Raw genomic sequence first — 23,346 nt, 5'->3', positions numbered from 1 at the left:
TATGTACCAGTATGCTCCTTTAAGACTTCTCTTTTTTGACTCTTTCAATCAGCATTAAACATTTGTAATCCTTGTGCTGCTAGCATTAGTAAATAGATAGGAACACATATATTTTATTTACTTGCTTTACGCATTGCTTGTGTTGCTTCCTGGTTTCTGGCCTAGGCCAAATGATGTCATACATCCCAGGAGTCTTCAGGATGGGTTTCTGGGGGCTCTCTGGGGACCTTGATGTAAGAGGAGGCTCTCTGGGGACCCTGATGTAAGGGGGGCTCTCTGGGGACCCTGATATAAGGGGGAATTCTGTGGACCCTGATGTAAGGGGGGCTCTCTGAGCTATGGGCTCTAGCCCGAGATCTTTTGTAGATCTAGCAACGCCCCTTGATGGCTCTTTAATGCTGCGAGATTTTACTGGGCAGCAAGAAAGCAACATCTTACAGGTCTGTCTGCCAATGGATCGTTTCCTTACAACAAGTAGGTGGTTTCTTGGTAATTCTGTCATTGGTGAGTTGTCAGCAGTGATGAGATAGCTCAAGTGACATAGCTCTATTGGGCTTCTTTGTGGTGTTACACATATCACATATATCAGTGTGTGATACCTGAGCTGCTGTATAATTTTTCACTAAAGATGACCATTGGTGATTTAGTAATCAACACCTTAGGAAGATGCATGCACTTAAAGGTCTTTTGATACCTCTAAATAATGTTGTACAAAAGACTACCCTCATTCCTAAAAAAGACACTTTTGATTGTAAAATTAGCTGTAGATTTAATATCGCAGCTGGACATGCTGATCCAATCACAAAGCCTAACAATTTTTTTTTAAAGGACTCCTCCAATATCTATTCTCGTATTGCACAAATATGCATATTATCACCACTGGAAGGAGAAAAACTGTCATGAATATCTTCTGGTTTTTATAGGCTTACAGCTGAACTTCACTCCCTTCCAGTACAGGCCGTCCCTCTACCCTGGCGCCAGCATTGTAGCGCATGCACAGATGTGCCATAGGACTCTGCCCAGCCTTTGAGCCCTTCAGCACATCTGCACATGCGCATGTTTTACCTGTTCGTGCACAAAGATGGCAAAATGTGGGGAATTCTCAAATAACCAAATAGCAAACCCGGCACGTTCACAGATGGTGGTGGGAAACCCATGCATGCAGCACATCTGCACACGCTTGATACCCAAAGCCCTATGGCACATCTGCACATGGGTGGGGAGGGAGTAACATTCTTGCTTAGGCTATAAATGAGGGAGTACTGGAGGAAGTACATAGCACCAGTTGAAAAAAAAAATTCATGTCTATTTTTTAAGAGAAGGAGGGGGCAGGAGTCAAAGTAACATCAATTATACTTTAGGGTAAATGGCTGCTTAATGGACTGTCATCCCATCTTCTGCTTTTACATACATTTAGACTTAAAAAAACATTATTTGAACTAAAGCTCCCTTATGCTAAGTACATCCTACTGGATAAGCTATTGCCAAATTTTTGGATCAATGCTCCCTCCCACGAATTAAACGGAAGGATTTTCGTATGTTAAATGCTCCTCTTACACTAGAGAAAGTTTCCCTAGAAGCGACAAAGATGGCCAATAGTAAGTCCCTGGGAGCAGATGTTTTGTTAACCAAAACATATAAAAAATATGGCGAAACTCTTTTGCCTGTCTTTCTGAAAACACTGAATGATGCCAGACAAGGTTCCTTAAAGACTTATTTCATTGCTTAATTCTGATGTTTAGCTACTGGCCCGGGTGTTGGCTATCAGATTGGCGAAGGTTATCTCCGGGGTGGTCATTTTTACCAGTCTGGATTTATCCCAGCAAGATCCACGGCTTTAAATATTTGCAGGCTATTTTTAAACATTCAAATCCCAGTAGACAATCCAGGAAACAGAGCTATTTTCTCCCTCAACGCTGCCAAAGCTTTTGACAGTTGAGTGGCGATACTTATGGGCAGTATTACATAAATTTGGGCTCAGAAATAGGTTTATTTACTGGGTACAACTTTTATATGCTGAACCTATGGCAAGAATTAGAATAAATGATTCTTTATCAGAATCTTTTCCATTGTTTCGCTGCACTTTTCCTTAGCGCTGGAACCACTGGCGGTAATGTTTAGAGCCTCACCGACCATTATTTGATTTCAACGAGAGCCTAGAGAAGATAAAATCTCACTTTATGCAGATGGCACCTTAACATATTTGGGAAACACTGCAGGTTTTCTGACAGTGGTGATGCAGCTTATTGAAAAGTTTGGAATGTATTCAGGCTTCGCTATCAATTGGCACAAGTCGGTTCTCCTTCCTCCAGACCCACTACCTACAGCCTTACCAGAGAGTGTAAATCAAGTACAGATGGTTACATCTTTCAAATATTTGAGTATAATAGTGACAAGTGACCCATGGGACTATATTTCTTTGAACCTTAAACCTATCTTACAGAAATTCAAACATAAGTGTGTCATTTGGTGTAAATTACCATTGACGGTGACAGGGCGTGCCAATCTTACTAAAATGATTTGGGCCCCACAGTTATTATATATACTACACAAGAAATTTGTGAATATCTGGCAATGTTGGCTAAATCCCCCCGAGGATAGCACCTCACCAACTTGTTCTTGATAGATTGTTACAGACATAGCTGTACTAATACATAGAATATTGTTCTCTAGTCCTGTGGTTTCTACTTATTATCTTAAAGTAAGAATGTACTCAGTATTGATTCAGAAGGCAAATGCTGCTAGACCATTAGCTATTCTTGTAAGAATTGCACTATTCCAGGGTGTTTAGTTCTTTGTTATATATTTTCTATTCCTTGGGTTACAAGTATTAGGTATTAAGTATTGGATATAATTACTGTTCTCTTTACAGGCAGTTGTACAGTTGGTATGGAGACATTATGCAGTGACATGTATTATTTCTTGCTAGTAAAAAGCTAAATGGCTGACTGTCTGTACAATGTAATGCCTTATACTTTTTTTTAATAAAATTTACTTGATTTGATAAAAAAAAAGATCCCTTATGCTCATGTAACATTCTCACAAGGAACCTGAAAGGTATCATAATTATGTAGCCTAAAACTGGTCAGTCTTTTGTAAGTGCTGGACTTGTTGAAGATATCAGTTGCTACTGTGACCACTTTTCTACATAGGTATGTATGCTTCATGGAGGTCCAGTACATTTATGAACATCATGTACTTTTTTACAAACGGATACAAAATTTTAAAGAGAACCATTCATGTTAGTCTCAATTTACCAAGCTGTAATGATTGTTATTTGCTAAAGTGACTCCTCTATTTTTTTTATATTAATAACATGAATATGGAAGAAAATAAAGACAACGCATAAACACATAAAGATAACACATTATATCTTAGTGAATTGAGCTTTTATAGCGTTTTAACAATATACTGAACACTTGGCATGCATCTATAGGGCACATGTTAGCCTTACCAAATCACCATTGTGTGTGAGTAAAATAAAGTACCTGTTGCCTGCCATGAATAAAATTTGGGTCTCAGCCTAGGAAACCCAAATCATATGGTCTGGGGCTATCACTATAGACTACAGGGTTTATTAATTAGGAGTGAAAATTTGGGCCAGTGAACACACAGACAGGTTTCTTACAGTCATTACTTCTTAAGCATCACATGTGAAGTATCTTTACTACCATGTATTATTTGTATTTTGTAACGTAAAAATGAATTATTTTTAGTAAATGCATTTAAAGCATGGATGGGATTAATTTACTGAACACATTCTCTTGTTGAATTGTAAATACAAGATAGATTGTAAAAATCAAGTAGCAACTAACTTATTTCATGGATTATAACTCCATAAAATGCCCCTGGATTTAGGGTCACAAGTTCTGTGAGTTTCAGTAAGGCACCTATGGAAGGGGGGGGGGGGGGCAATAAAAGGAATAGTTGATGGGTGGTAAGAAAAAAAGTAACACTTCCTGAAATAAATAAAGCAATGAAGTGCTATAATATGGAAAAAAATACTGATTCCTCATAACCTCATAGAAGCAAATAACAAATCTGGTTAAAATAAGTTATCTTAGTGAACTGAGCCTAATATGTCTTACAAATGAATTTCTTTTGACACATTGTTACTGTTCTTGCAGGAAGAAATTCTTCAGCACATGTGGCGATACCCCAGCCTTTCCATCCATGGTATAGAGGGAGCATTCTCTGGAACGGGGACCAAAACTGTCATTCCTTCAAAAGTGATTGGAAAATTCTCAATTCGGCAAGCTCCAAATATGCGAATCCCCGTAGTGGAAAAGCAGGTAAGAATGAATGAAAACTTTCACATGGAATAAGGGTTCTTAAACTTTTTTTTAATCAAAGGACACAAATAAGACAACTATTACTGTACTAGGACCCAAGAAAAAAATGATTACCAAAATGTCAGCAAAGCCTTAAAAAACAAATATGAATGGCCGTATAGTATAAAAACAAACATATAAACTCTATTCAAGTATACTGCTCAATGTTTTCCTATTTAGTAAAGCAGCAAATCAAAAAGCCAACATATTGGTAATAAAAACTTAATTCTTAGGCCTCATGCACAGTGAACGATATAATAACGTTATAAAAACGCCAGTAGCTTTGCAGTGAATTTTTCAAAGTTTTTCACAGTTTTTGCAATAGCGTTTTTAAGTGTTTTTTTTTTTTCTTTTTTTAAATCAATGGGATCAAAAATGTTAAACGCTGGTGAGACACGTTTTTGATCATTTATCAGCGTTTTTACAGCTGAAAAACTCTTCTCAGAACGCACTTGTTTTGGAGTTTTTTTACAGCTCAAAAACGCCCGAGCCAAAAACAGTTCATAACAGCCTAGTCAAGTGTTATGAGGCCTAAAGTAGTTTCCGCTGCTTTTTAAAGCAGGGGTTACTTGGCGGATGCATGTGCTGATTCGGTAAAATTAGCAGCCAGATCCATGGCATTGGTGAACTCAGCCAGGTGCGCCCTATGGCTGAAAACCTGGACTAGGGACTTGGCTTCTAAGCTGCATCTGTGCAGCATCCCTTTTTTGGCAAATCATCTTTTTGGTGCAGGCCTAGAAGAGGTACTAGAGCACACTGCTGAGAAAAAGAAAGCTTTCCCTGAAGTGAAAAAGCAGGCAGGTTGCCGGAGGTCCTTTCGTGGCCAAAGGCAGCAAGGTCAAGCCGACCGGGATAATCGCCCAAAGAACCATTGGACAGGTCACAAAGGAAGAGGTAGAGGAGGGATACTATTCAATCCTCCTCAGAAACCCGCCAAACCCCAATAACTCCTGTCTCCCAGTGAGAGGAAGATTGGGAAGCTTCCTCCCACAATGGGCGACAATTTCCCCCAACAAGTTCATTCTGGACTTGATCCAGAATGGTTACAGGCTGGAGTTCGAATCAATTCCCCCCAAAAGACTGTAAGTGACAAGCCTCCCCTGAGATCGGGAAAAAGTGAATGCACTTTGTCTCCTGATAGGAGATCTTTTAGACCAGAAAGTACTCAGGTTCCCAAAAAAGAGCAGGCAGGGGTGGTTTTACTCACATGTTTTTGTGGTGAAAAAACCATCAGGCAAATTTTGCCTAATTCTCAATCTCCGTCCCTTGAATCAATCTCTCAAATACAAACATTTCAGGATGGAATCGATCTTCTTGGCGAGAAACATGCTCTATCAGAACTGTTTTATTGCCACTCTGGACCTTCGAGATGCATATCTTCATGTCCCGATTCACCCGTCTTGTCAGAAATATCTAAGATTGACGTCAAGATGGGCTCAGAAATACACCATTTTCAATGTCAGGCACTTGTGTTCGGCCTAGCTTCTGCGCAGAGAATTTTTACAAAGATTCTTTCAGAAGCCCTGGCCCCCTGGCGACTGAAAGCAATCATGATTGTTCCTTACCCTGACGATCTGCTTTTAATAGCCAGATCCTATCACCAACTGGCAGAAGAACTTAAAGAATTTAGGATTATTTTCGATCTTTGGGCTGGCTGATCAACCAGGACAAGTCCTGCCTAATTCCATCCCAGAGATTCTCATACCTAAGATACAAGATCACCTTGGTGGAGGGAAAGATTTTTCTGCCAAAGGAAAAATTTCTAAAGATGGACCACTTGGCAGCAAGGCTGCAGAGCAATCTATTGGTCTCACTAAGAGAAATCTCTCAGGTAGTGGGCCTTATGACATTCTCTTTTCCCGCAGTACCTTGAGCGAGATTCCTTTGCAGGTGTTCCTCATAAAAAAATTGGTTCGAGTTCTCCTTCCCTTGAAGGTCAGGAGGTCCCTCTAGTGATGGTGGGCTCAGCACAACCTATGCAGAAGCCTAGAGTGGATTACTCCCCAGACAAAAGTTCTTACTACCGATGCCAGTCATTTCAGTTGGGGAGCGCATCTGGGAAGAAGAGTAGCCCAGGCGACCTGGTCCCCAAGAGAAGCCCGGTGGTCTTCCAACCAAAGGGGAGTTGTTAGCAGTCCAGCGAGCGATAAGTGATGGAACAGGTGGAACTAGTGGATTTTCACCTTCAGATCCGCTCGGACAACATAACCACGATTATATACATCAACATGCAAGGTGGTACGAGGAGTCAGTGGCTGCAGACAATTGCAAACAACCTTTTTTTTCCATTGGCTGAACAAAAGTTGGCCTCAGTTTCAGCCATAGACCTGAAAGGGTCCCAGAATTCTCTGGCAGACTTTCTTAGTCATCAACGGCTGAGTCAGGACGAATGGGCACTCAACCAGATGGGTTTTGTAGCCATCACACAAGTATGGGGTATACCAGAAGTGGGCCTCTTTGCGTCCCAAAAAAACAAAAAGGTAGATAAGTTCTTTTCCCTGAACCCTTGGGATCAGGCGATAGGAATAGATGCCTTAGCCAATCCTTGGGTATTTAGCCTGGTGTATGCTTTTCCCCGATGAGGTTGATTCCGCTTGTTCTTCGAAAGTTCATCTCAGAGACAAACCTCATCCTGGTGGCCCCTTATTGGCCCAAAAGGTCATGATTCTCCATGCTGCAAAGCCTCTCGGTAGTTCCACCCATCCTGCTCCCACAGAGGGAGGGCTTGATTGCACAGGGACCAGTTCTTCACCCCCAGGTGACAACTTTAAAACTGTCAGCATGGTTTCTGAAGAGCAGCTTCTGACATCCCAGGGGTTTTTGGAAAAGGTAGTAAAAACCTTGGTTAGCTGTCGTAAACCCGTTACCAGAGCCATTTACTCCAAGATGTGGAAGAGGTTCAGCTCCTGGATGTCAGACTGGGGCCAAATAACCCCAAATATTCCTACAATTTTGGATTTTTTTCAATAGGGGGGGAGACAAAGGGCTCTCAGTTAGCACCTTTAAAAGTTCAGGCCTTAGCCCTCAGCATGTTTCTTCAGACCCCTGTACAACAGGATCAGTTTGTATCAAACTTCTTTAAGGCCTTATCCAGATCTAGACCAGTGGCAGTTAAGGCCTGTCCAACCTGGGATCTTTATCTGGTATTGAAAGCATTAATGTCGAGCCCCTTTGAGCCTATGGAGGATTGATCAATGGGTAACCTTACAAAATGTTTTTTGGATAGCAGTCATGACTGCTAGAACGGTCAGTGAAATACAGGCTCTCTCCACCAGGAAAGTCTCAGAGGCTGTCCTGGAAGACTTCCTAGAAAATGAGTTACCGGTAAGCCTAACTCAGGTTTTTTAAATTTTTTTTTTATAGTATCAGAGTTTACTACCGCCTTAGGAAAAGAAGATTAAGAGTGCCCTGATTATGAGAGCTTAAATTTTATAAGAGAGGTGCAAGTGATACATAAAGTAATAATTGTGAGGAATGAGGTGGGATAGGCTTCCCTGAAGAGATTACCTAAAGATGGACAGAGTAGGAGATAGTCAATCAGACTGAGGTAGAAAGTTCCAGAAAAAGGGAGAGGCTCTGAAAAAGTAATGGAGGTGAGCATGGAAAGAGGTGACAAGGGAACTGAAGACCAGGAGTTCTTGGAAGGAGTAAAGAGGATGGTTTGGTGATATTTTGAGACAAGGTTGGCTTGGGGCTAGAATGGCTTTGTATGTTCTTTAATTTAATTTGCTGGGCAAATGGAGAAGAATTAGCAGAGTGGGGTGGTGTACATTGAGAGTGAACATTGAGCGGTTGGTAAGGTGGATGAGTCTGATAGCAACATTTATGATAGACAGAAGGGGGGATAGCCTGTGTAAAGGAAGGACAACAAGGAGGGTGTTGCAATAGGAGAGATAATAAGGGAGTGAGTTAGTAGCTTTGTGATGTCAATAGTTCCAAATTTTGGAAATGTCATGGAGGTGAAAGCAGCAAGATGGTGATTGGAAATAGTCTGAAAGGAGACATTGGAGTCCAGGATTACACCTAACACCTTGGCTTGAGGGGAGAGGGCATGGGGGAGGCAATAGAATGGACCTACCTGCCTGTTCACAGCCTTTTTTTTAGCATGTACACTGAGCTGCATATGCAAAGCTCATTGTAAATTCTCAACAAACCACAGTTCCAAGATGGATGAACTCTTTTGTGCATACATAAGTGTTTTGTTATCCCACAATTGCCAGTCAAGAAGGTTGAAGACCCCTCACCCACAGGAGGCCAGGGAGAAGATGTCACTGTCACCAGGGGAGCTTGTGAATATTGCATCACTGTAGCAGGGGTGAGTATTTGTAGTGTAAGTGTCTGAATTTGACCTGGTATCAGAACTTAGATTTTGTCTGTGTGTTTCCCTCTGTTCCCTGCCTAGTACACGTTCTAGTTCCCCATATGTGTCTGTGCTGTCAGTCAAAGTCAATGTGCTCGCCACTGATTTCTTGTTTGGGCAAACAAGTCTATCCACAGTCAAGTGGTAACCCATCAAAAATATGTCCCTGACCTATAGTTTTAGGGAACACTGTTCTAGGTTAGAAAACTGTAAATGTCTTAAATTGGATCTGTAACCTAGTGGCCACCAGGGGGAGCACAGTAACAGAAGGAATAATAAGGTTTTCATGCCAGTAGTAAAGGTGTCGAAAGCAGTGGCTAAGGTATTGAAGGTCTAAAAATTAAAATTGCATCGGCTTGTTATTTTCCTTTTGCAAAAACTTGTAAATACTGGAGTCCAACTGAAACAGTTTAATAGCTAGATTACTTAAAAGGAGATTTCTGTGCGTAACATCTTATTATATAGGGCAGCACAGTGGTGTAGTGGGTAGCACTCTCACCTAGCAGTAAGAAGAGTCACTGGTTCGAATCCCGACCAAGACACTACCTGCCTGAAGTTTGCATGTTCTCCCTGTGTCTGCGTGGGTTTCCTCCGGGTACTCCGGTTTCCTCCCACACTCCAAAGACCTGCTGGTAGGTTAATTGGATCCTGTCTAAATTGGCCCTAGTATGTATGAATGTGAGTTAGGGACTGTAGATTGTAAGCTCCTTGAGGGTGTACGGACTGATGTGAATGTACAATGTATATGTAAAGTGCTGCGTAAATTGACGGCGCTATATAAGTACCTGAAATAAATAAAATAAATAAATCTTATTAGGGAAATTCAAGGGGAAGCACCTATTGTAGACTCTGAGTTATTCCAAAGCTTCATCTTCTGGTGAGATCTGGTATAACAGCACCATTATAACATACCATAATCTCCTAATGGAACTTGCCCTTAAAATACAGTGTGTGTGTGTGTGTATGTATATGTTTGTGTGTGTGTATATATACATATATACACACCCACAGTGGGTATATTGCTGTGCAGCCTGAAATGAAGACAGATACAGTTTTTGTTTTATCCAGCTGTATTTACTAGTACAACTTATAACAACATCCAAGTAAAATATATAACACCAACATGTCAGCCTTTAGTCTGTTGGGATATGTCTCTACTAACTTTGCACATCTAGACTTTGCAATAATTGCCCACTCTTCTTTGCAGAACTGCTCAAGTTCAGTTACATTTCATGATGACCTTTGGGGACTGCAGTCTTCAACTCATTCCACAGATGTTCAGTGGTGTTTAGGTCTGGTCTCTGACTATGCCTTACAAGGACATTCACCTTTTTCTCCTTCAACCACTGTGTGGTTATGTTTACTGTGTGTTTTGGGTCATTGACATGTTGAAAAGTAAACCTCCTTCCCATTGACAACTTTCTGGCAGAGGGCAGCAGATTTTCCTCAAGAATTTGGTATTTTGCCCCATCCATTTTTCCTTCTATCCTGACAAGTGCTCCAGTCCCTGCTGTAGAGAAACACCCCCATAACAGGATATTACCACCTCCATGCTTTACTGTGGGAATGGTGTTATTTGGATGGTGAGCTGTATTGGATTTCCACCAGACATTTCATTTGGTGTTACATAGTAGGTGAGTTTGAAAAGACACAAGTTCATCATGTCCAACCTATGTGTGTGATTATATGTCAGTATTACATTGTATATCCATGTATGTTGCAGTCGTTCAGGTGCTTATCTAATAGTTTTTTGAAACTACCGATGCCCCCCGCTGAGACCACCGCCTGTGGAAGGGAATTCCACATCCTTGCTGCTCTTATGCTGCGTACACACGATGGGATTTTCCGATAACAAATGTTCAATGGGAGCTTGTTGTCGGAAATTCCGACCGTATGTAGGCTCCATCGGACATTTTTTGTTGGAATTTCTGACAACAAAAATTTGAGAGCTGGTTCTCAAATTTTCCGACAACAAGACTTGTTGTCGGAAATTCTGAGCGTGTGTACACAATTCTGATGCACAAATGTCCACGCATGCTCAGAATCAAGCAGAAGAGCCGCACTGGCTATTAAACTTCATCTTTCTCGGCTCGTTGTACGTGTTGTACCTCAGCGCATTCTTGATGATCGGAATTTCCAACAACCGTTTGTATGCAAGACAAGCTTGAGCAAACATCCGTCAGAAAAAAAATCCCAGGATTTCGTTGTTGGAATGTCCGATCGTGTGTACACAGCATTACAGTAAAGAACCCTCTACGTAGTTTAAGGTTAAACCTCTTTTCTTCTAATTTTAATGAGTGGCCACGTGTCTTGTTAAACTCTCTTCTGTGAAAATGTTTTATCCCTATTGTGGGGTCACCAGTACGGTATTTGTAAATTGAAATCATATCCCCTCTCAAGCGTCTCTTCTCCAGAGAGAATATATTCATTGCTCGCAAACTTTCTTCATAACTAATGTCCTCCAGACCCTTTATTAGCTTTGTTGCCCTTCTTTGTACTTGGTCCATTTCCAGTACATCCATCCTGACTGGTGCCCTGAACTGGACAGCATACTCCAGGTGCGGCCGGACCAGAGTCTTGTAGAGTGGGAGAATTATCGCTTTATCTCTGGAGTTAATCCCTTTTTTAATGCATGCCAATATTTTGTTTGCTTTGTTAGCAGCAGCTTGGCTTTGCTATTACTGAGCCTATCATCTACTAGGACCTCCAGATCCTTTTTCCATCCTAGATTCCCCCAGAGGTTCTCCCCCTAGTGTATAGATTGCATTCATATTTTTGCGACCCAAATGCATTATTTGACATTTTTCTACATTAAACCTCATTTGCCATGTAGTTGCCCATCCCATTAATTTGTTCAGATCTTCTTGCAAGGTTTACACATCCTGCGGAGAAGTTATTACCCTGCTTAGCTTCGTATCGTCTGCAAATACAGAGATTGAACTGTTTACCCCCATCCTTCAGGTCGTTTATGAACAAATTAAATAGGATTGGTCCCAACACAGAACCCTGGGGGACCCCACTACCCACCCCTGACCATTCCGAGAATTCCTCATTTATCACCACCCTATGAACTCGCCCTTGTAGCCAGTTTTCAATCCATGTACTCACCCTATGGTCCATGCCAACAGACCTTATTTTATACAGTAACCGTTTATGAGGAACTGTGTCAAATGCTTTTGCAAAATCCAGATACACCACATCTACGGTCCTTCCTTTATCTAGATAGCATCTCACCTCCTCATAGAAGGTTAATAGATTGGTTTGGAAAGAATGATTCTTCATGAATCCATGCTGATTACTGCTAATGATACCGTTTTCATTACTAAACTCTTGTATATAGTCCTTATCATCCCCTCCAAGAGTTTGCATGCTATTGATGTTAGGCTAACTGGTCTGTAATTCCCAGGGATGTATTTGGGGCCCTTTTTAAACATTGGCTTTTCTCCAATCCGCTGGTACCATTCCAGTCAGTAGCCATGAGGGTGCTTACTGTGATGTGTCACGAGGCTAAACACTGCAGTTTTGGTTGAGGCTAAATAATACAATTTTAGTCTCATCTGACCTTAACAACTTTTTCCATGAGGCCTCAGAATCTGCAAGGTGCATTTAAGGTGCTCAGATTAGGCTAAAATTGAATTATTGAAAATCTTGTGTAAACATTTATAAATAGACTCCAAGGCGTTGTGTTAATAATACAATTTTTAACATAAAAAGGGCTATACTACTTATTTTCACCAAGCCATGTGCCAAAACCACACTGCAGCAGCATTGCCAGGGCAATTAAGTGAAGAAACAGTGCAGATCATTCTCATAATTGTACACATTTATGTGCAGCATTCCAGCAAATAAATCCTGCAAGTAGCACAATAGAATAGGGGGAAAGTTAAACACGACTCGTAATCAGCAAGATCTCTAAACCTACTTTTCAGATGGTTGTTAAATTCCTTCAAGCTCCTGCCATCTCTGGGGTTTAGTTTATAGCACTAATAGTATTTCTGAACTACTAAAACCTAGGAGGTTTTGAACATAAATGTATGCCCTAATTCTCTAATATAATTTTTAAAGGCCTTCTATCTACTACCCTTAAAACAGAATCTTAGCCAAAAACAACAAAATAAAATGAATAGCCCATTAAAGTATAACATATCTAAACCAGCTTTTGCTGCAATATCAACCTTACAATTTAAAGATTTCACCCACAGTCCTTTTTTTTCTGACACTAGATGTCCTCAGTCTGATGAACAGCATAACCCAATCAACTTTTTTATGAGCCTGGATTGTCCTGAACCCACCTCTTTCTGTTAATGCACAGTAAAAGGAGAAGCAGAGCAGGATGATTACTATCAGCTTTCTTCTCTTTAGCACATTAACTGATTAGCTTCTCATGCTGCTTCTTCCTCGCACACTCCTGCCCTGCTGTACCGAGGCTGATATTAAATTAAATACAGGTACCTAAATGACTACTGCTTGCAAAAATACATTAATGTATTAATGATTACAAAGCTGCATTAATGTATGTCATTTATATCTGCCTAGCATTTAGCTTAAAAGCTCAGTGCTCTTTTAAAGTGTACTTACCCCCTCCCCTTGCCCCAACCTTAAGTATCCAACCTTTCTGCTTTTCTATCTCTGTCCTGATGTGGAGACCCAATGCAATATTCACCTTTTCAGAAAAAATTAAAAGGTGAATGAACACTGTACACCCTCCCTGGTCCCTTCTGCACTTACCTCCAGTGAGTGTGGAGCTGTCAGTGCCACACAGCCAATGTAAAGGTCTGGGGATTTGAAATCTCTCTCTTTTTTTCTGAAGCACTTCCAGGACAGATAAAAAAATGCTCTGTGCTGGTGTTGACCAATCAGAATTGCGCTGATCTGTCTTGGAAACGCTTCAGAATGAAGAGGGAGAATAGGGGAGATTTCAAATCCCCAAACCACTACATATGCTGCGTGAGCACTGACAGATCAGCACCCATGGAGATCAGCACAGCAGAGACCATGGGGGTGGGAGGGGGTTGTACAGTGTTATCCTGAAAAGGAGAACCCTTTAAAGTGGCGTTAAGCCCAAAAACAAAAATGTATTCAATTGCAGCTTGCCAAATCCTCTTTTTTATGCTTTTTTCTTTATTTTCTCATGGTGATCCAACCAGTAATTTTCCTATTTTTCAACATACTTTAACAGACTAAACTGTTCAGACAAAGTAGCAGTTACAGGAATGAGGCAAACCATTTACCGCTGACAGGGGTGCTTACAATGGTCAGCTTTTCTTCATCAGTGTAAAATCTTTATCCCAAAAGGAAAAAAAACTCTCTACTGAAACTGCTGTGTTAGCTTGAGTTTGGCTTTAACTTGTAAGTCAAGTTCCTCTAAATCTGCTAGTACATATAACTCCACCCTCTCCCCACATGGACAATGTTGCTGTCCAAATATGTCCGCTTTACTACTTCATCCAGAATGCAGACACCATAAAACATGAAGTGTGCTACTGGATCACCAGGTGAAATAAAGGGAAAAAAGCCTAATAAGAAAACTAACGCAGCCGCCACATCTAAGAATCGGTAAGCTGCAATTTATTACATTTTTCTTTGGGGGTTTAATACCACTTTAAATTCTTTGTGAAAAATACACCAGATGCTTCTTCAAGACAAAGGTGTCACCTAATTTATGCTCATGTTTCACACTTCCTCACCAGCTCCACACTATGTCCAATAGACATGTGCATTCGTTTTTGTCCGAATTTCAAGTATTTTCGTTATCATTTTAACAAACGATAACTAAAGTGCAGAATCCGAAAAACGAAAGATCCGACATAAACAAATGCTTTATTTTCGTTTTCGTTGCTACAACAGTTCGATATAGATAGGAGATTCGACATGATGATGACAATAACAATCTGTGTCCATCAAACCTGTGGTCGAATGTGCCTAACCTTAACTCTATTAGTCCAAGATTATTCTACATAGAGAGAAAAGATTCGACATAGAGAGGAAAGATTCGACGTAGGGGAGAAAAGATTCGACGTAGGGGAGAAAAGATTTGATGTAGGGGAGAAAAGATAAATAAAAATAATGATGATGATGAATGTTATTGGCTGATTGTAACTAAAGAGGAGGAGCAGTAAAATAGCCAGAACTAAGTACACACGTACTTTGGCTTATGGTGTCGAAAGTTCTAAGAAGATTCGACAGGCAGGTAAACTATGCGGCGTTGTACAGTTTAGCTGCTCCGTCGAATCTTCTTTGAACATTCGACAGACACCATAAGCCTTCAATGACAGATTCGACCTTAATTTGGATTTTCGGACGAATGCAATTTTTAACGAAAAACAAAATAAATAAAAACTAATTTTGGGAGTAACTAAATAAATTTATTTTTCGGACGAAAACGAAATTCCGAAACGAAATATTTCAGTGTGCACATGTCTAATGTCCAAGCCCTCACTCTGTTGCCCAAGTATGAGAAAAACATGTGGCATACCCTAATGTGACAGTGTTCATGCACTATGAATTGCTGCTTACAAGTAGTGTTGGGCAAATGGTTCGAGCCGAACATCGCCTGTTCACCCTTTCAAGAAACACCCAAATTTGCAGGGAGCTTGGCGGGATGTTCGCCCACCGAGTGCCCCACAATGCAATGCATGCTGCAGAGTGCATTCTGAAGCCCTAATTGGATGAAGCTGGTCAGGTGCAAAGCTTTGCCAATTAGGGCACAGAGCCCTGTCAGAGCCCTGATTGGACAAAGTAATGATGACTTTGTCCAATCACAGATCAGTACTCATAGTCCCACCCCACACTATAAAAAGGTTCCTTCCCACAGGAAGCGTTTGCAGTGTGTTGTTGGAGTGGAGATAGAGCAGGGCTCAGTTTGCTACTAGCGAGTTAGTGTGTTTGCTCATTGCGACTCTATTGCTCCATACACACGGTCGGACTTTGTTCGGACATTCCAACAACAAAATCCATGGATTTTTTCCTACGGATGTTGGCTCAAACTTGTCTTGCATACACACGGTCACACAAAGTTGTCGGAAAATCCGATCGTTCTAAATGCGGTGACGTAAAACACGTACGTCGGGACTATAAACGGGGCAGTGGCCAATAGCTTTCATCTCTTTATTTATTCTGAGCATGCGTGGCACTTTGTGCGTCGGATTTGTGTACACACGATCGGAATTTCCGACAACGGATTTTGTTGTCGAAAAATTTTATATCCTGCTTTCAAACTTTGTGTGTCGGAAATTCCGATGGAAAATGTGTGATGGAGCCTACACACTATCAGAATTTCCGACAACAAGGTCCTATCACACATTTTCCGTTGCAAAATCCGACCGTGTGTATGGGGCATAAGTCTAGAAAGTTACGGGGTGCAGGCACTACCAACACCCAAAGGCTAATTTTTCCGCAACTATTTAACAGGGGCATCAAATTCATTTTTTTTACAGCAAGGCCAATTCTTGCTTTCATCAAGAGTACCTCTATAAGGTTATGGTGTGAAGGCACTATCAACACCCAAAGCCCAATTTTTCTGCATTTGTCCCTGCTATCCAAAGTCTGCGAAGGAGACACCAGACTTTATCTAAAAAAAAATGTTAATCTTGGCCTGAGTGTACTATAATTTGGCTTCTTCACATAGGACTTGCACACTGTGGTGCAAAACTTTGTTATTTCCATCCGAAGCTTGCAGGGAAAATCAATTTAAATGTAATTTTTTTTCTTTATAAATGTCAGTTTTACTGCAGCAGGTTCTATACACGGTACAGATGTGCCACTTCACAGGCAGACTAAGGGGACCCCCTTAGGCTCTATATTTAAATGAACTTTTCATTTGTAATGTTTCACTTTAGGAATCATTAAAATTGCTGCCCCTTTAAAAAAAAATCTTTTTTTAAAGTTTTTTTTTGCATTGGTACATGTCCCCAAGGTAGTACCCAGCCTTCGTACCCTTTTTATGGCCAATAACTTGCATATAAGCCTTCAAAATGGGACTTTTGGTTTTTCAAGTTTGGGTCCCATAGACTTCGATGGGGTTTGCGGTTCGGATCCAAACTTTTGCGATGTTTGAGAATTTGAGTGCGAACCGAACCGGGGGTGTTCAGCCCATCTCTACTTACAAGACAGTATTTAGGCCTGAGTGGCCAGTAGTCAGTTGGAGTGGTCATTACCCCCAGTAAATTCTGATACCATCTGACACTGAGGTTGACTCAGGGTTGAATCCTGTAGCAAAGAGACAGTGGGGGGGATACAGGGCAATACCTCGTTGAGGAGGGTTAGCAGTAGGCAGTGTTATTTGCCCTGGGTTTTAACAAATAAAAATGCTATGTTGCTGCAAAATCTGTTGTTCTTTTACTTATTTATTTGTACTTATTCCCAGCTGTAAAATTTTAAATGTGCAGGAAGACAAAAAAAAAATTTGGACACAAAAAATCAAAATACAGACTTATTTGACTGTCACTTGTATTGTACCTTTATTTTAACTATGCAGCTGAAAAGCTCAATCACAGTGGCACAAAACCTCATATTACTAAGGATGGATTTACCTTCTCAGTACATTTAGGATCATCACGTTATGGCAGAAAGATGTGTCACTAACTTTGGCGGTGTTTAGATCAATGGCTACAGGGGTTGCTTTGCAGAAACTCCCTGGCATGCCCCTGTAAGTGGGACTGTGACCTGATAGGGAAAAAACAGCAAAATGTCATGTGTATATTCATTCTTTTCTAGGTTAAAAAGTATCTTGAAGAAGTATTTGCCAAATTAAACAGCCCAAATAAACTGAGTGTTTCGCTGGAAATTGGAGCAATGCCTTGGGTCGCTAATGTTGATGATCCTCAGTATGAAGCTGCTAAAATGGCAATACGAAAAGGTCAGTTTTTCATGTACATTACTGTAGGGATCGACCAATATCGTTTTTTCTGTGCCGATATGATACAGATTTTTCGGCAACCTCACAGGTCGATAGCCGATATCATGTGCCGATATCCTGTACATTTAAAATTTTTGTTTTTATACTTTTTTTTTTATCACTCTTGTAAACAATGTATGTACAATGAATGTAAACATCCCTTGTGACAGTAATAGGCAGTGACAGGTACTCTTTATGGAGTTATCGGGGGTCTATAAGACCCCAAACCCCTTCTCTGCTCTTGAAAGTATTCAAAACGTCAAGTACGTATTTGAATACTTTCTATTTTTTTTTTATTGGCGCCTTTAAGATGCCAGTAATCCGGAAGTGATGTCATGACATCTCTTCTGGGTTACTAAATCAGAGATAAACAAAGCATCGGCTTTGTTTGGGTTTTTGGCAGCCGGCTGGTGGCTCGGGTCTCCCAGTGGGATGGGAGAGCCGGGGCGAGCAGTGGAAGGCGGCGGAAGGGGGGGATATCCCTGCCTGCTGCTTGGTAATAATAGCTGAGTAGCTGCTGAGCCGCATTGGTTGTTATTACAAGAAAGCCGGTAACAGGGTGATGCCTGCAGCTGCAGGCATCACTCCGGTAAAACCCCTTGAAGCAATATTGGTAAGTTTTGTGACCGATGCAGATGCTTTAAAAAAGTGAATATTGGCCGCACCGATAATCGGTCGATCCCTACATTACTGTACCGTTACTTTGTGATATACTGTCAAATCTATACATCCAATTAATGTATTCATACATATAGGGTTGGGAGTCCAGCTTTTCTTTCATTCAACGCTGTACTGTCATATAAAAGTTTTTCAATATATACTCAATAGTTATGCATGAGTTAACATAAGGAATGTTTAAAGCATCAGAGTTATTATAAGATTTGCCAACTCAGAGTGGAGAATAGGATAAATCTTTGCTTCACATGTAACATTCACAGATTTTTAACTACTGCAAATGTAACATAATGTAATTTAAGACAAACGGCCAACAAATTCAGATGCTTCTGAATCCTTCTTGAAGGGGTAAATGTGTCAGTCAATAATGACACTAAATTAACTTTATAAATCAGGCAAATGTACTGTATAACAGTTCCCGGGTAAACCGGACACATGATTTTCTATAAATTTACCCCAACTAACTCCAAATTCCCCATACCACAGTTATTGCAGTTGGGTGTGTTACTTTGACCTATGCTCAAATGTTAAAATATAGCTTTGTGAAAAGTCTTGCTTTGATAGCCAATCTTTGATAGGGGGGTTGAAATACTTTTCTTAGAGACAATGCTGCTCCAGGCTCCCTCCAGTGCTGGTCACATGTCTGAAGGCCCAAGCATTTGATTGCATAAGGAGAAGGTCAGCCATTGTGAACTCTGATCCTTTCCTTCAAGTAGGCCTTCAGACATGTGGCTAGCACTGCAGGGAAACTGTGGCAGCATTTTCCCTAAGGCACCTATTTTATTTACTCTTTATTTATCCATCCCAGCAGGACTTGTGTTAATGTGGCTTTGTATTAACATTTCATTATAGGTCCACTTTAATAAACTGTGGACTTTCCAATAAAATACAAAATAATTTTACTTTCTTAAACACAAGTGTTTTGTAATCTTCCCTGATTAATTGCATGTAGGGACATGAATTTAATTTCTGGCTTGCCTTCTTGCCAAGTTTCAGTTACTTGGCTGCTTATGCATCTCTAACTTCATTTCCTTTATTATAATGCTGAAAATTATATCTAGCTAAAACACCAGTAAACCCAAAAAAGAAAAGTGCCTTAAAACATACCTGACAATTATACAGGACTATGTAAAAGATCGAGTATGTGCACACTAAGGCGCTTTACAGGCGTATTAGCGCTAAACATATCACCTGTAAAGTGTCTGTAAAAGTGCCTCTCCTGTCACTCCAGTGTGAAAGCCAGAGTGCTTTCACACTGGAGCGGTGAGCTTGCGAGACGTTAAAAAAAGTCCTGCAAGCAGCATCTTCGGGTGCTTTAGGAGAGGTGTAAACACCAATGAAATCAATGGGCAGAGCCGCCGAAGCGCCTGCAAAGCGCTTCGGCAGCGGCGCTACACAGGCACTTTTAACCCTTTATTCGGACTCTAGCGCACAGCTAGCGACCGAAAAGCACACTTAAAAACTATGGTAAAGCGTCGCTATTACTAGCGGCGCTTTACCGCCAACACCCCCATTGTCTCAGTGTGAAAGTGCCCTAAAGTATTAACGTAGCCTGTAAAGCATTGCACCAGTGATTAGCAGATCACTAGTGCCATACAGGTCTCCTGCAGATCTGTCAGTGTATCTGTGTGCCCATACATCCTGTACGGGCAAGGAGATACACTGACAGGAAGAATCAATGAACTACCATGGCTCACCACAGCTACAAGCCAACAGTCACAAAGGATGTTGGGGCTTGTAGTTCATTCTCACATAGAGCTGTGTGAATGAATGACGTGGGTGTGTGGGCGGAGTTCTGCACGGCCCTGCTGAGTACAGGGAACTTCTCCCCATTCTGCTGCTACGGGGTGGGGGCAGCGGGCAGCAGCTGCAGCAACTGGGTGAAACATGTAACGTGTTCCCAAAGGTGAACTTATCCTTTTACAGCAAGCCCTGTAGCTGTAGGCACTGTGGAGAAATTTGTCTTCAAAGTTTGCAACAAAGGAACTGAGATCACAACTCTTTCCCTTTCTTGGTAGAAATTGACCGAAACACAACATTAGCCCCTGTTCACACTGAATCCGACTTTGAAATTGTGCAACTTCACTTTTTAAAGCTGTAGGTCAGTGAGACTTCAGGTGCAGCTTGGTTGACATGTGTGCGACTTCATGCACAGATGTTTATGCAAGTAGCACCTGAAATTGCAAAAAATAGTGCAGGAACCTTTTTTACAAAATGGTGTGGCACCGCAAATTTGGAGTTGCACCGATTTGAACAGTTCCATTGTTGACAATAGGGTGAGACTTGTCATGTCATTTGGACCTGTCAAATCACATGACAAATCGCACCGGTGTGAACAGGGGCTTAGAGTCTTTGTTGTGATCTTTGGGAGAGAGAGAGAGAGAGAGAGAGAGAGAGCGAGAGAGATTTTAAACAAATCCTCCTACTTAAGTTGTACCTGTTTATCTATGGTACTCTCTACTCTACAGCCCCCTAAAGCACAAATTTTACACAGCATTTTTGAGCTCCAGAAGGCAGGGGGTGGAGATCCGATGTAACACACTACGCTAAAAAAAATGAGAACTAACTGCAATCTGAGACATGAGTGGAGGGAATGGACACACCCCCTCCACACAGTCTGATAGGGAAACGTGTACAACTTTAGCTGTCAATCACCCATGATTGCTTGGAGTTGGGATTACCTGCCAGCAGTGAATGGAACAGCAGATGGAAATTGCACTAAGTGCTTTGGAACAAGGCAAGTATACACTATAGAAAGATATGCTTTGTTAATATTCATTTCAGAGGTTTACAACCACTTTAATTGTTTACCTAACAGTACATGAAGCTAGAGAAGTCAGGGATGGCTTTGATTAAAATTCTTTTACTGCTTTTTAAAAATGTGTTAAATACTTTGATGTCTATAATTTGAACACAAACGCATTTTGAAGACCTTTAATTAAATAATTGCACCCCTACTTACAAGGAAGAATGTCTAAAGCAAATCTGTCAGGCATTTTATTGTTTATTTTTTAAAAAAAACTTTTTTTTTTTTTTTTTTTTAAGAAAACCCTTCTATTTGTGCCTTTCTAATTGTGGTTTCATTTTGTTACCAAGAGCTTGACCTTCCTGAATTCTGGGTCATGTAATAGCCACCTGTAACCTCATCAAAGTCTAGAGAGGACATCATTCATAGGTATGGTGCAAGAAGATTGGCAGCTTTTGGCCCTGATGCTGGGTACACACAGACGGAATATCAGCCAAAGTCAGCTGGTACAGTAGAAACCAGCCGACTTTTGGTCCGTGTGTACAGCTAAGAGAAAAACAAGGAAAAAAACTGCGCTATACCATAAAGATATATGAGTGCATAGAAATCAATTAATGCAAATCAAAGTGAATAAAAAATAAACTATTGTGAGAAAATACTATGATATATGAATACATGAGATCATGGGTGCACTAAATGAATAATGTATAGTAAAGTTCATAGAGTTGAAAATTCTAAACTTCTTCTACGGAATTGAGAAAAGTCCCCTGATGCTTCTCAATGAAAGCCAGTGTGAAAAGGTAGGAAAATAAAACACTGCTCACAGTGATCCTCCACCACATAAAATTCACGCTTACCAGAATGCAAGCAAAACAGGCTTGTATGTGAACCCAAATCCGGGTGTCCAACTAGCAATGAAGCTTCTATGTGTGCAGCGTGACTGCGGACATGTAAATGGATGGTACACCAACCCAAACTCTCTCCGGTTTCAGCTCACGTTATTCGGAAGTGTGATAGTTTTGTGATAGCACGGTGATTTTCTGTTTTTATGTTTACCGTGTGTACAGCTGCCTGTCCGAGAGAAGCCGATTTCAGGACCAGCTTCTGTTGAACGAGCATGGTGGAAAACCAGCATCCGACCGGCATCCATTCAGCGCTAGCAGCCATTGACCAGTGTGTTCTGGCAGGGGAGCGGCCCCCCTATCAGAACACAAAAGCAAAATGGGGGAAATCGCTGTACTAACATCGCTTGTATTAGTACAGTGATCTGTCAGGTTTTTTTTTTCGTTCAGCCCGCTGGGTTGAACGAAACAAAACTTATAGTGTGTTACCATACTTTAGACAGGTTTAATTTGCATTATTAAAAATATTTAAAGGTTTATTTTAAAGATGTATTTTTACTAAGGTGTCACTGGCCTCAGGTGCTGGTATGCAGCTTCAGTTTTCCTCTAGTCCCCTTTGGAAACTGCAAAACTAAAGGTGTTCAGGGTTGGATGGCTACGCTCCTATAAAGTTTTCTGCACATCTCTATTGGTCATTCATCATATTTAGCAGCTAATAACAATAAATGGGTGAGGGCATGCCACAGCTTAATGCAGTGGGAGCTGGTGAAGTTTTAGAATGGAGGGGGAGCCAGACCCCACCCATTCTTTTTGACCCCTCCCACTTCTCATAAGCCCCACTCCTATAGAATCCACCCACTTCGTCCCCTGTATTCCACTTGCTTCCACCCATAGTGTCAGGAGTATACAGCTCAGCATCACAGGACAGAGTATACAGCCCCAGAATCACAGGACAGAGTATACAGCTCAGCATCACAGGACAGAGTATATAGCTCAGCATCACAGGACAGAGTATATAGCTCAGCATCACAGAGCAGAGTATATAGCTCAGCATCACAGAGCAGAGTATATAGCTCAGCATCACAGAGCAGAGTATATAGCTCAGCATCACAGAGCAGAGTATATAGCTCAGCATCACAGATCAGAGTATATAGCTCAGCATCACAGATCAGAGTATATAGCCCCCCTCATCAGTACATACCCCCCAGGACAATCAACTCCCCCACCATCAGTACAGACTCCCCCCACCATGAGTACAGACCCCCTCCCCTTATGCACCTCTGCAGTGAGCGGAGGAGGATTGAGCATGCAGCTGCCCAGAGAGTTGCTTGCTCAGACTGAGTGTCACTCTCCAGGCTGCGGGGTTGTGACAAGAGCCAGCCGCAGTGAGACTGAGCAATCTCACTCAGGGCTAGTGCGGCGCCGGTGTTCTATCTGCCTCCGGGACCCAGGACTCTCCGCCGCCCTAAGGATGGTGTCACCCCTCTGTGAGTGTC

General features: G+C 41.3%; 1 protein-coding gene across 1 annotated transcript in view; it reads left to right on the top strand.

The window, feature by feature from the left end:
* The window catches only part of LOC141145015 (beta-Ala-His dipeptidase-like), a 98,781-nt gene that overhangs the window by 70,286 nt on the left and 5,149 nt on the right, over positions 1-23,346 (top strand). Inside the window, exons 10-11 of the mRNA XM_073631248.1 lie at positions 4,128-4,292; positions 17,407-17,548. Coding sequence (XP_073487349.1) covers positions 4,128-4,292; positions 17,407-17,548 — 307 coding nt within the window. The remainder of the gene's footprint in view (positions 1-4,127; positions 4,293-17,406; positions 17,549-23,346) is intronic.

The sequence above is a fragment of the Aquarana catesbeiana genome, linkage group LG05, assembly GCF_042186555.1.
Source record: "Aquarana catesbeiana isolate 2022-GZ linkage group LG05, ASM4218655v1, whole genome shotgun sequence".
Taxonomy (NCBI): domain Eukaryota; kingdom Metazoa; phylum Chordata; class Amphibia; order Anura; family Ranidae; genus Aquarana; species Aquarana catesbeiana.
Note: the sequence above shows the minus strand (reverse complement) of the source record. Positions and strands in the feature narration are given on the sequence as shown.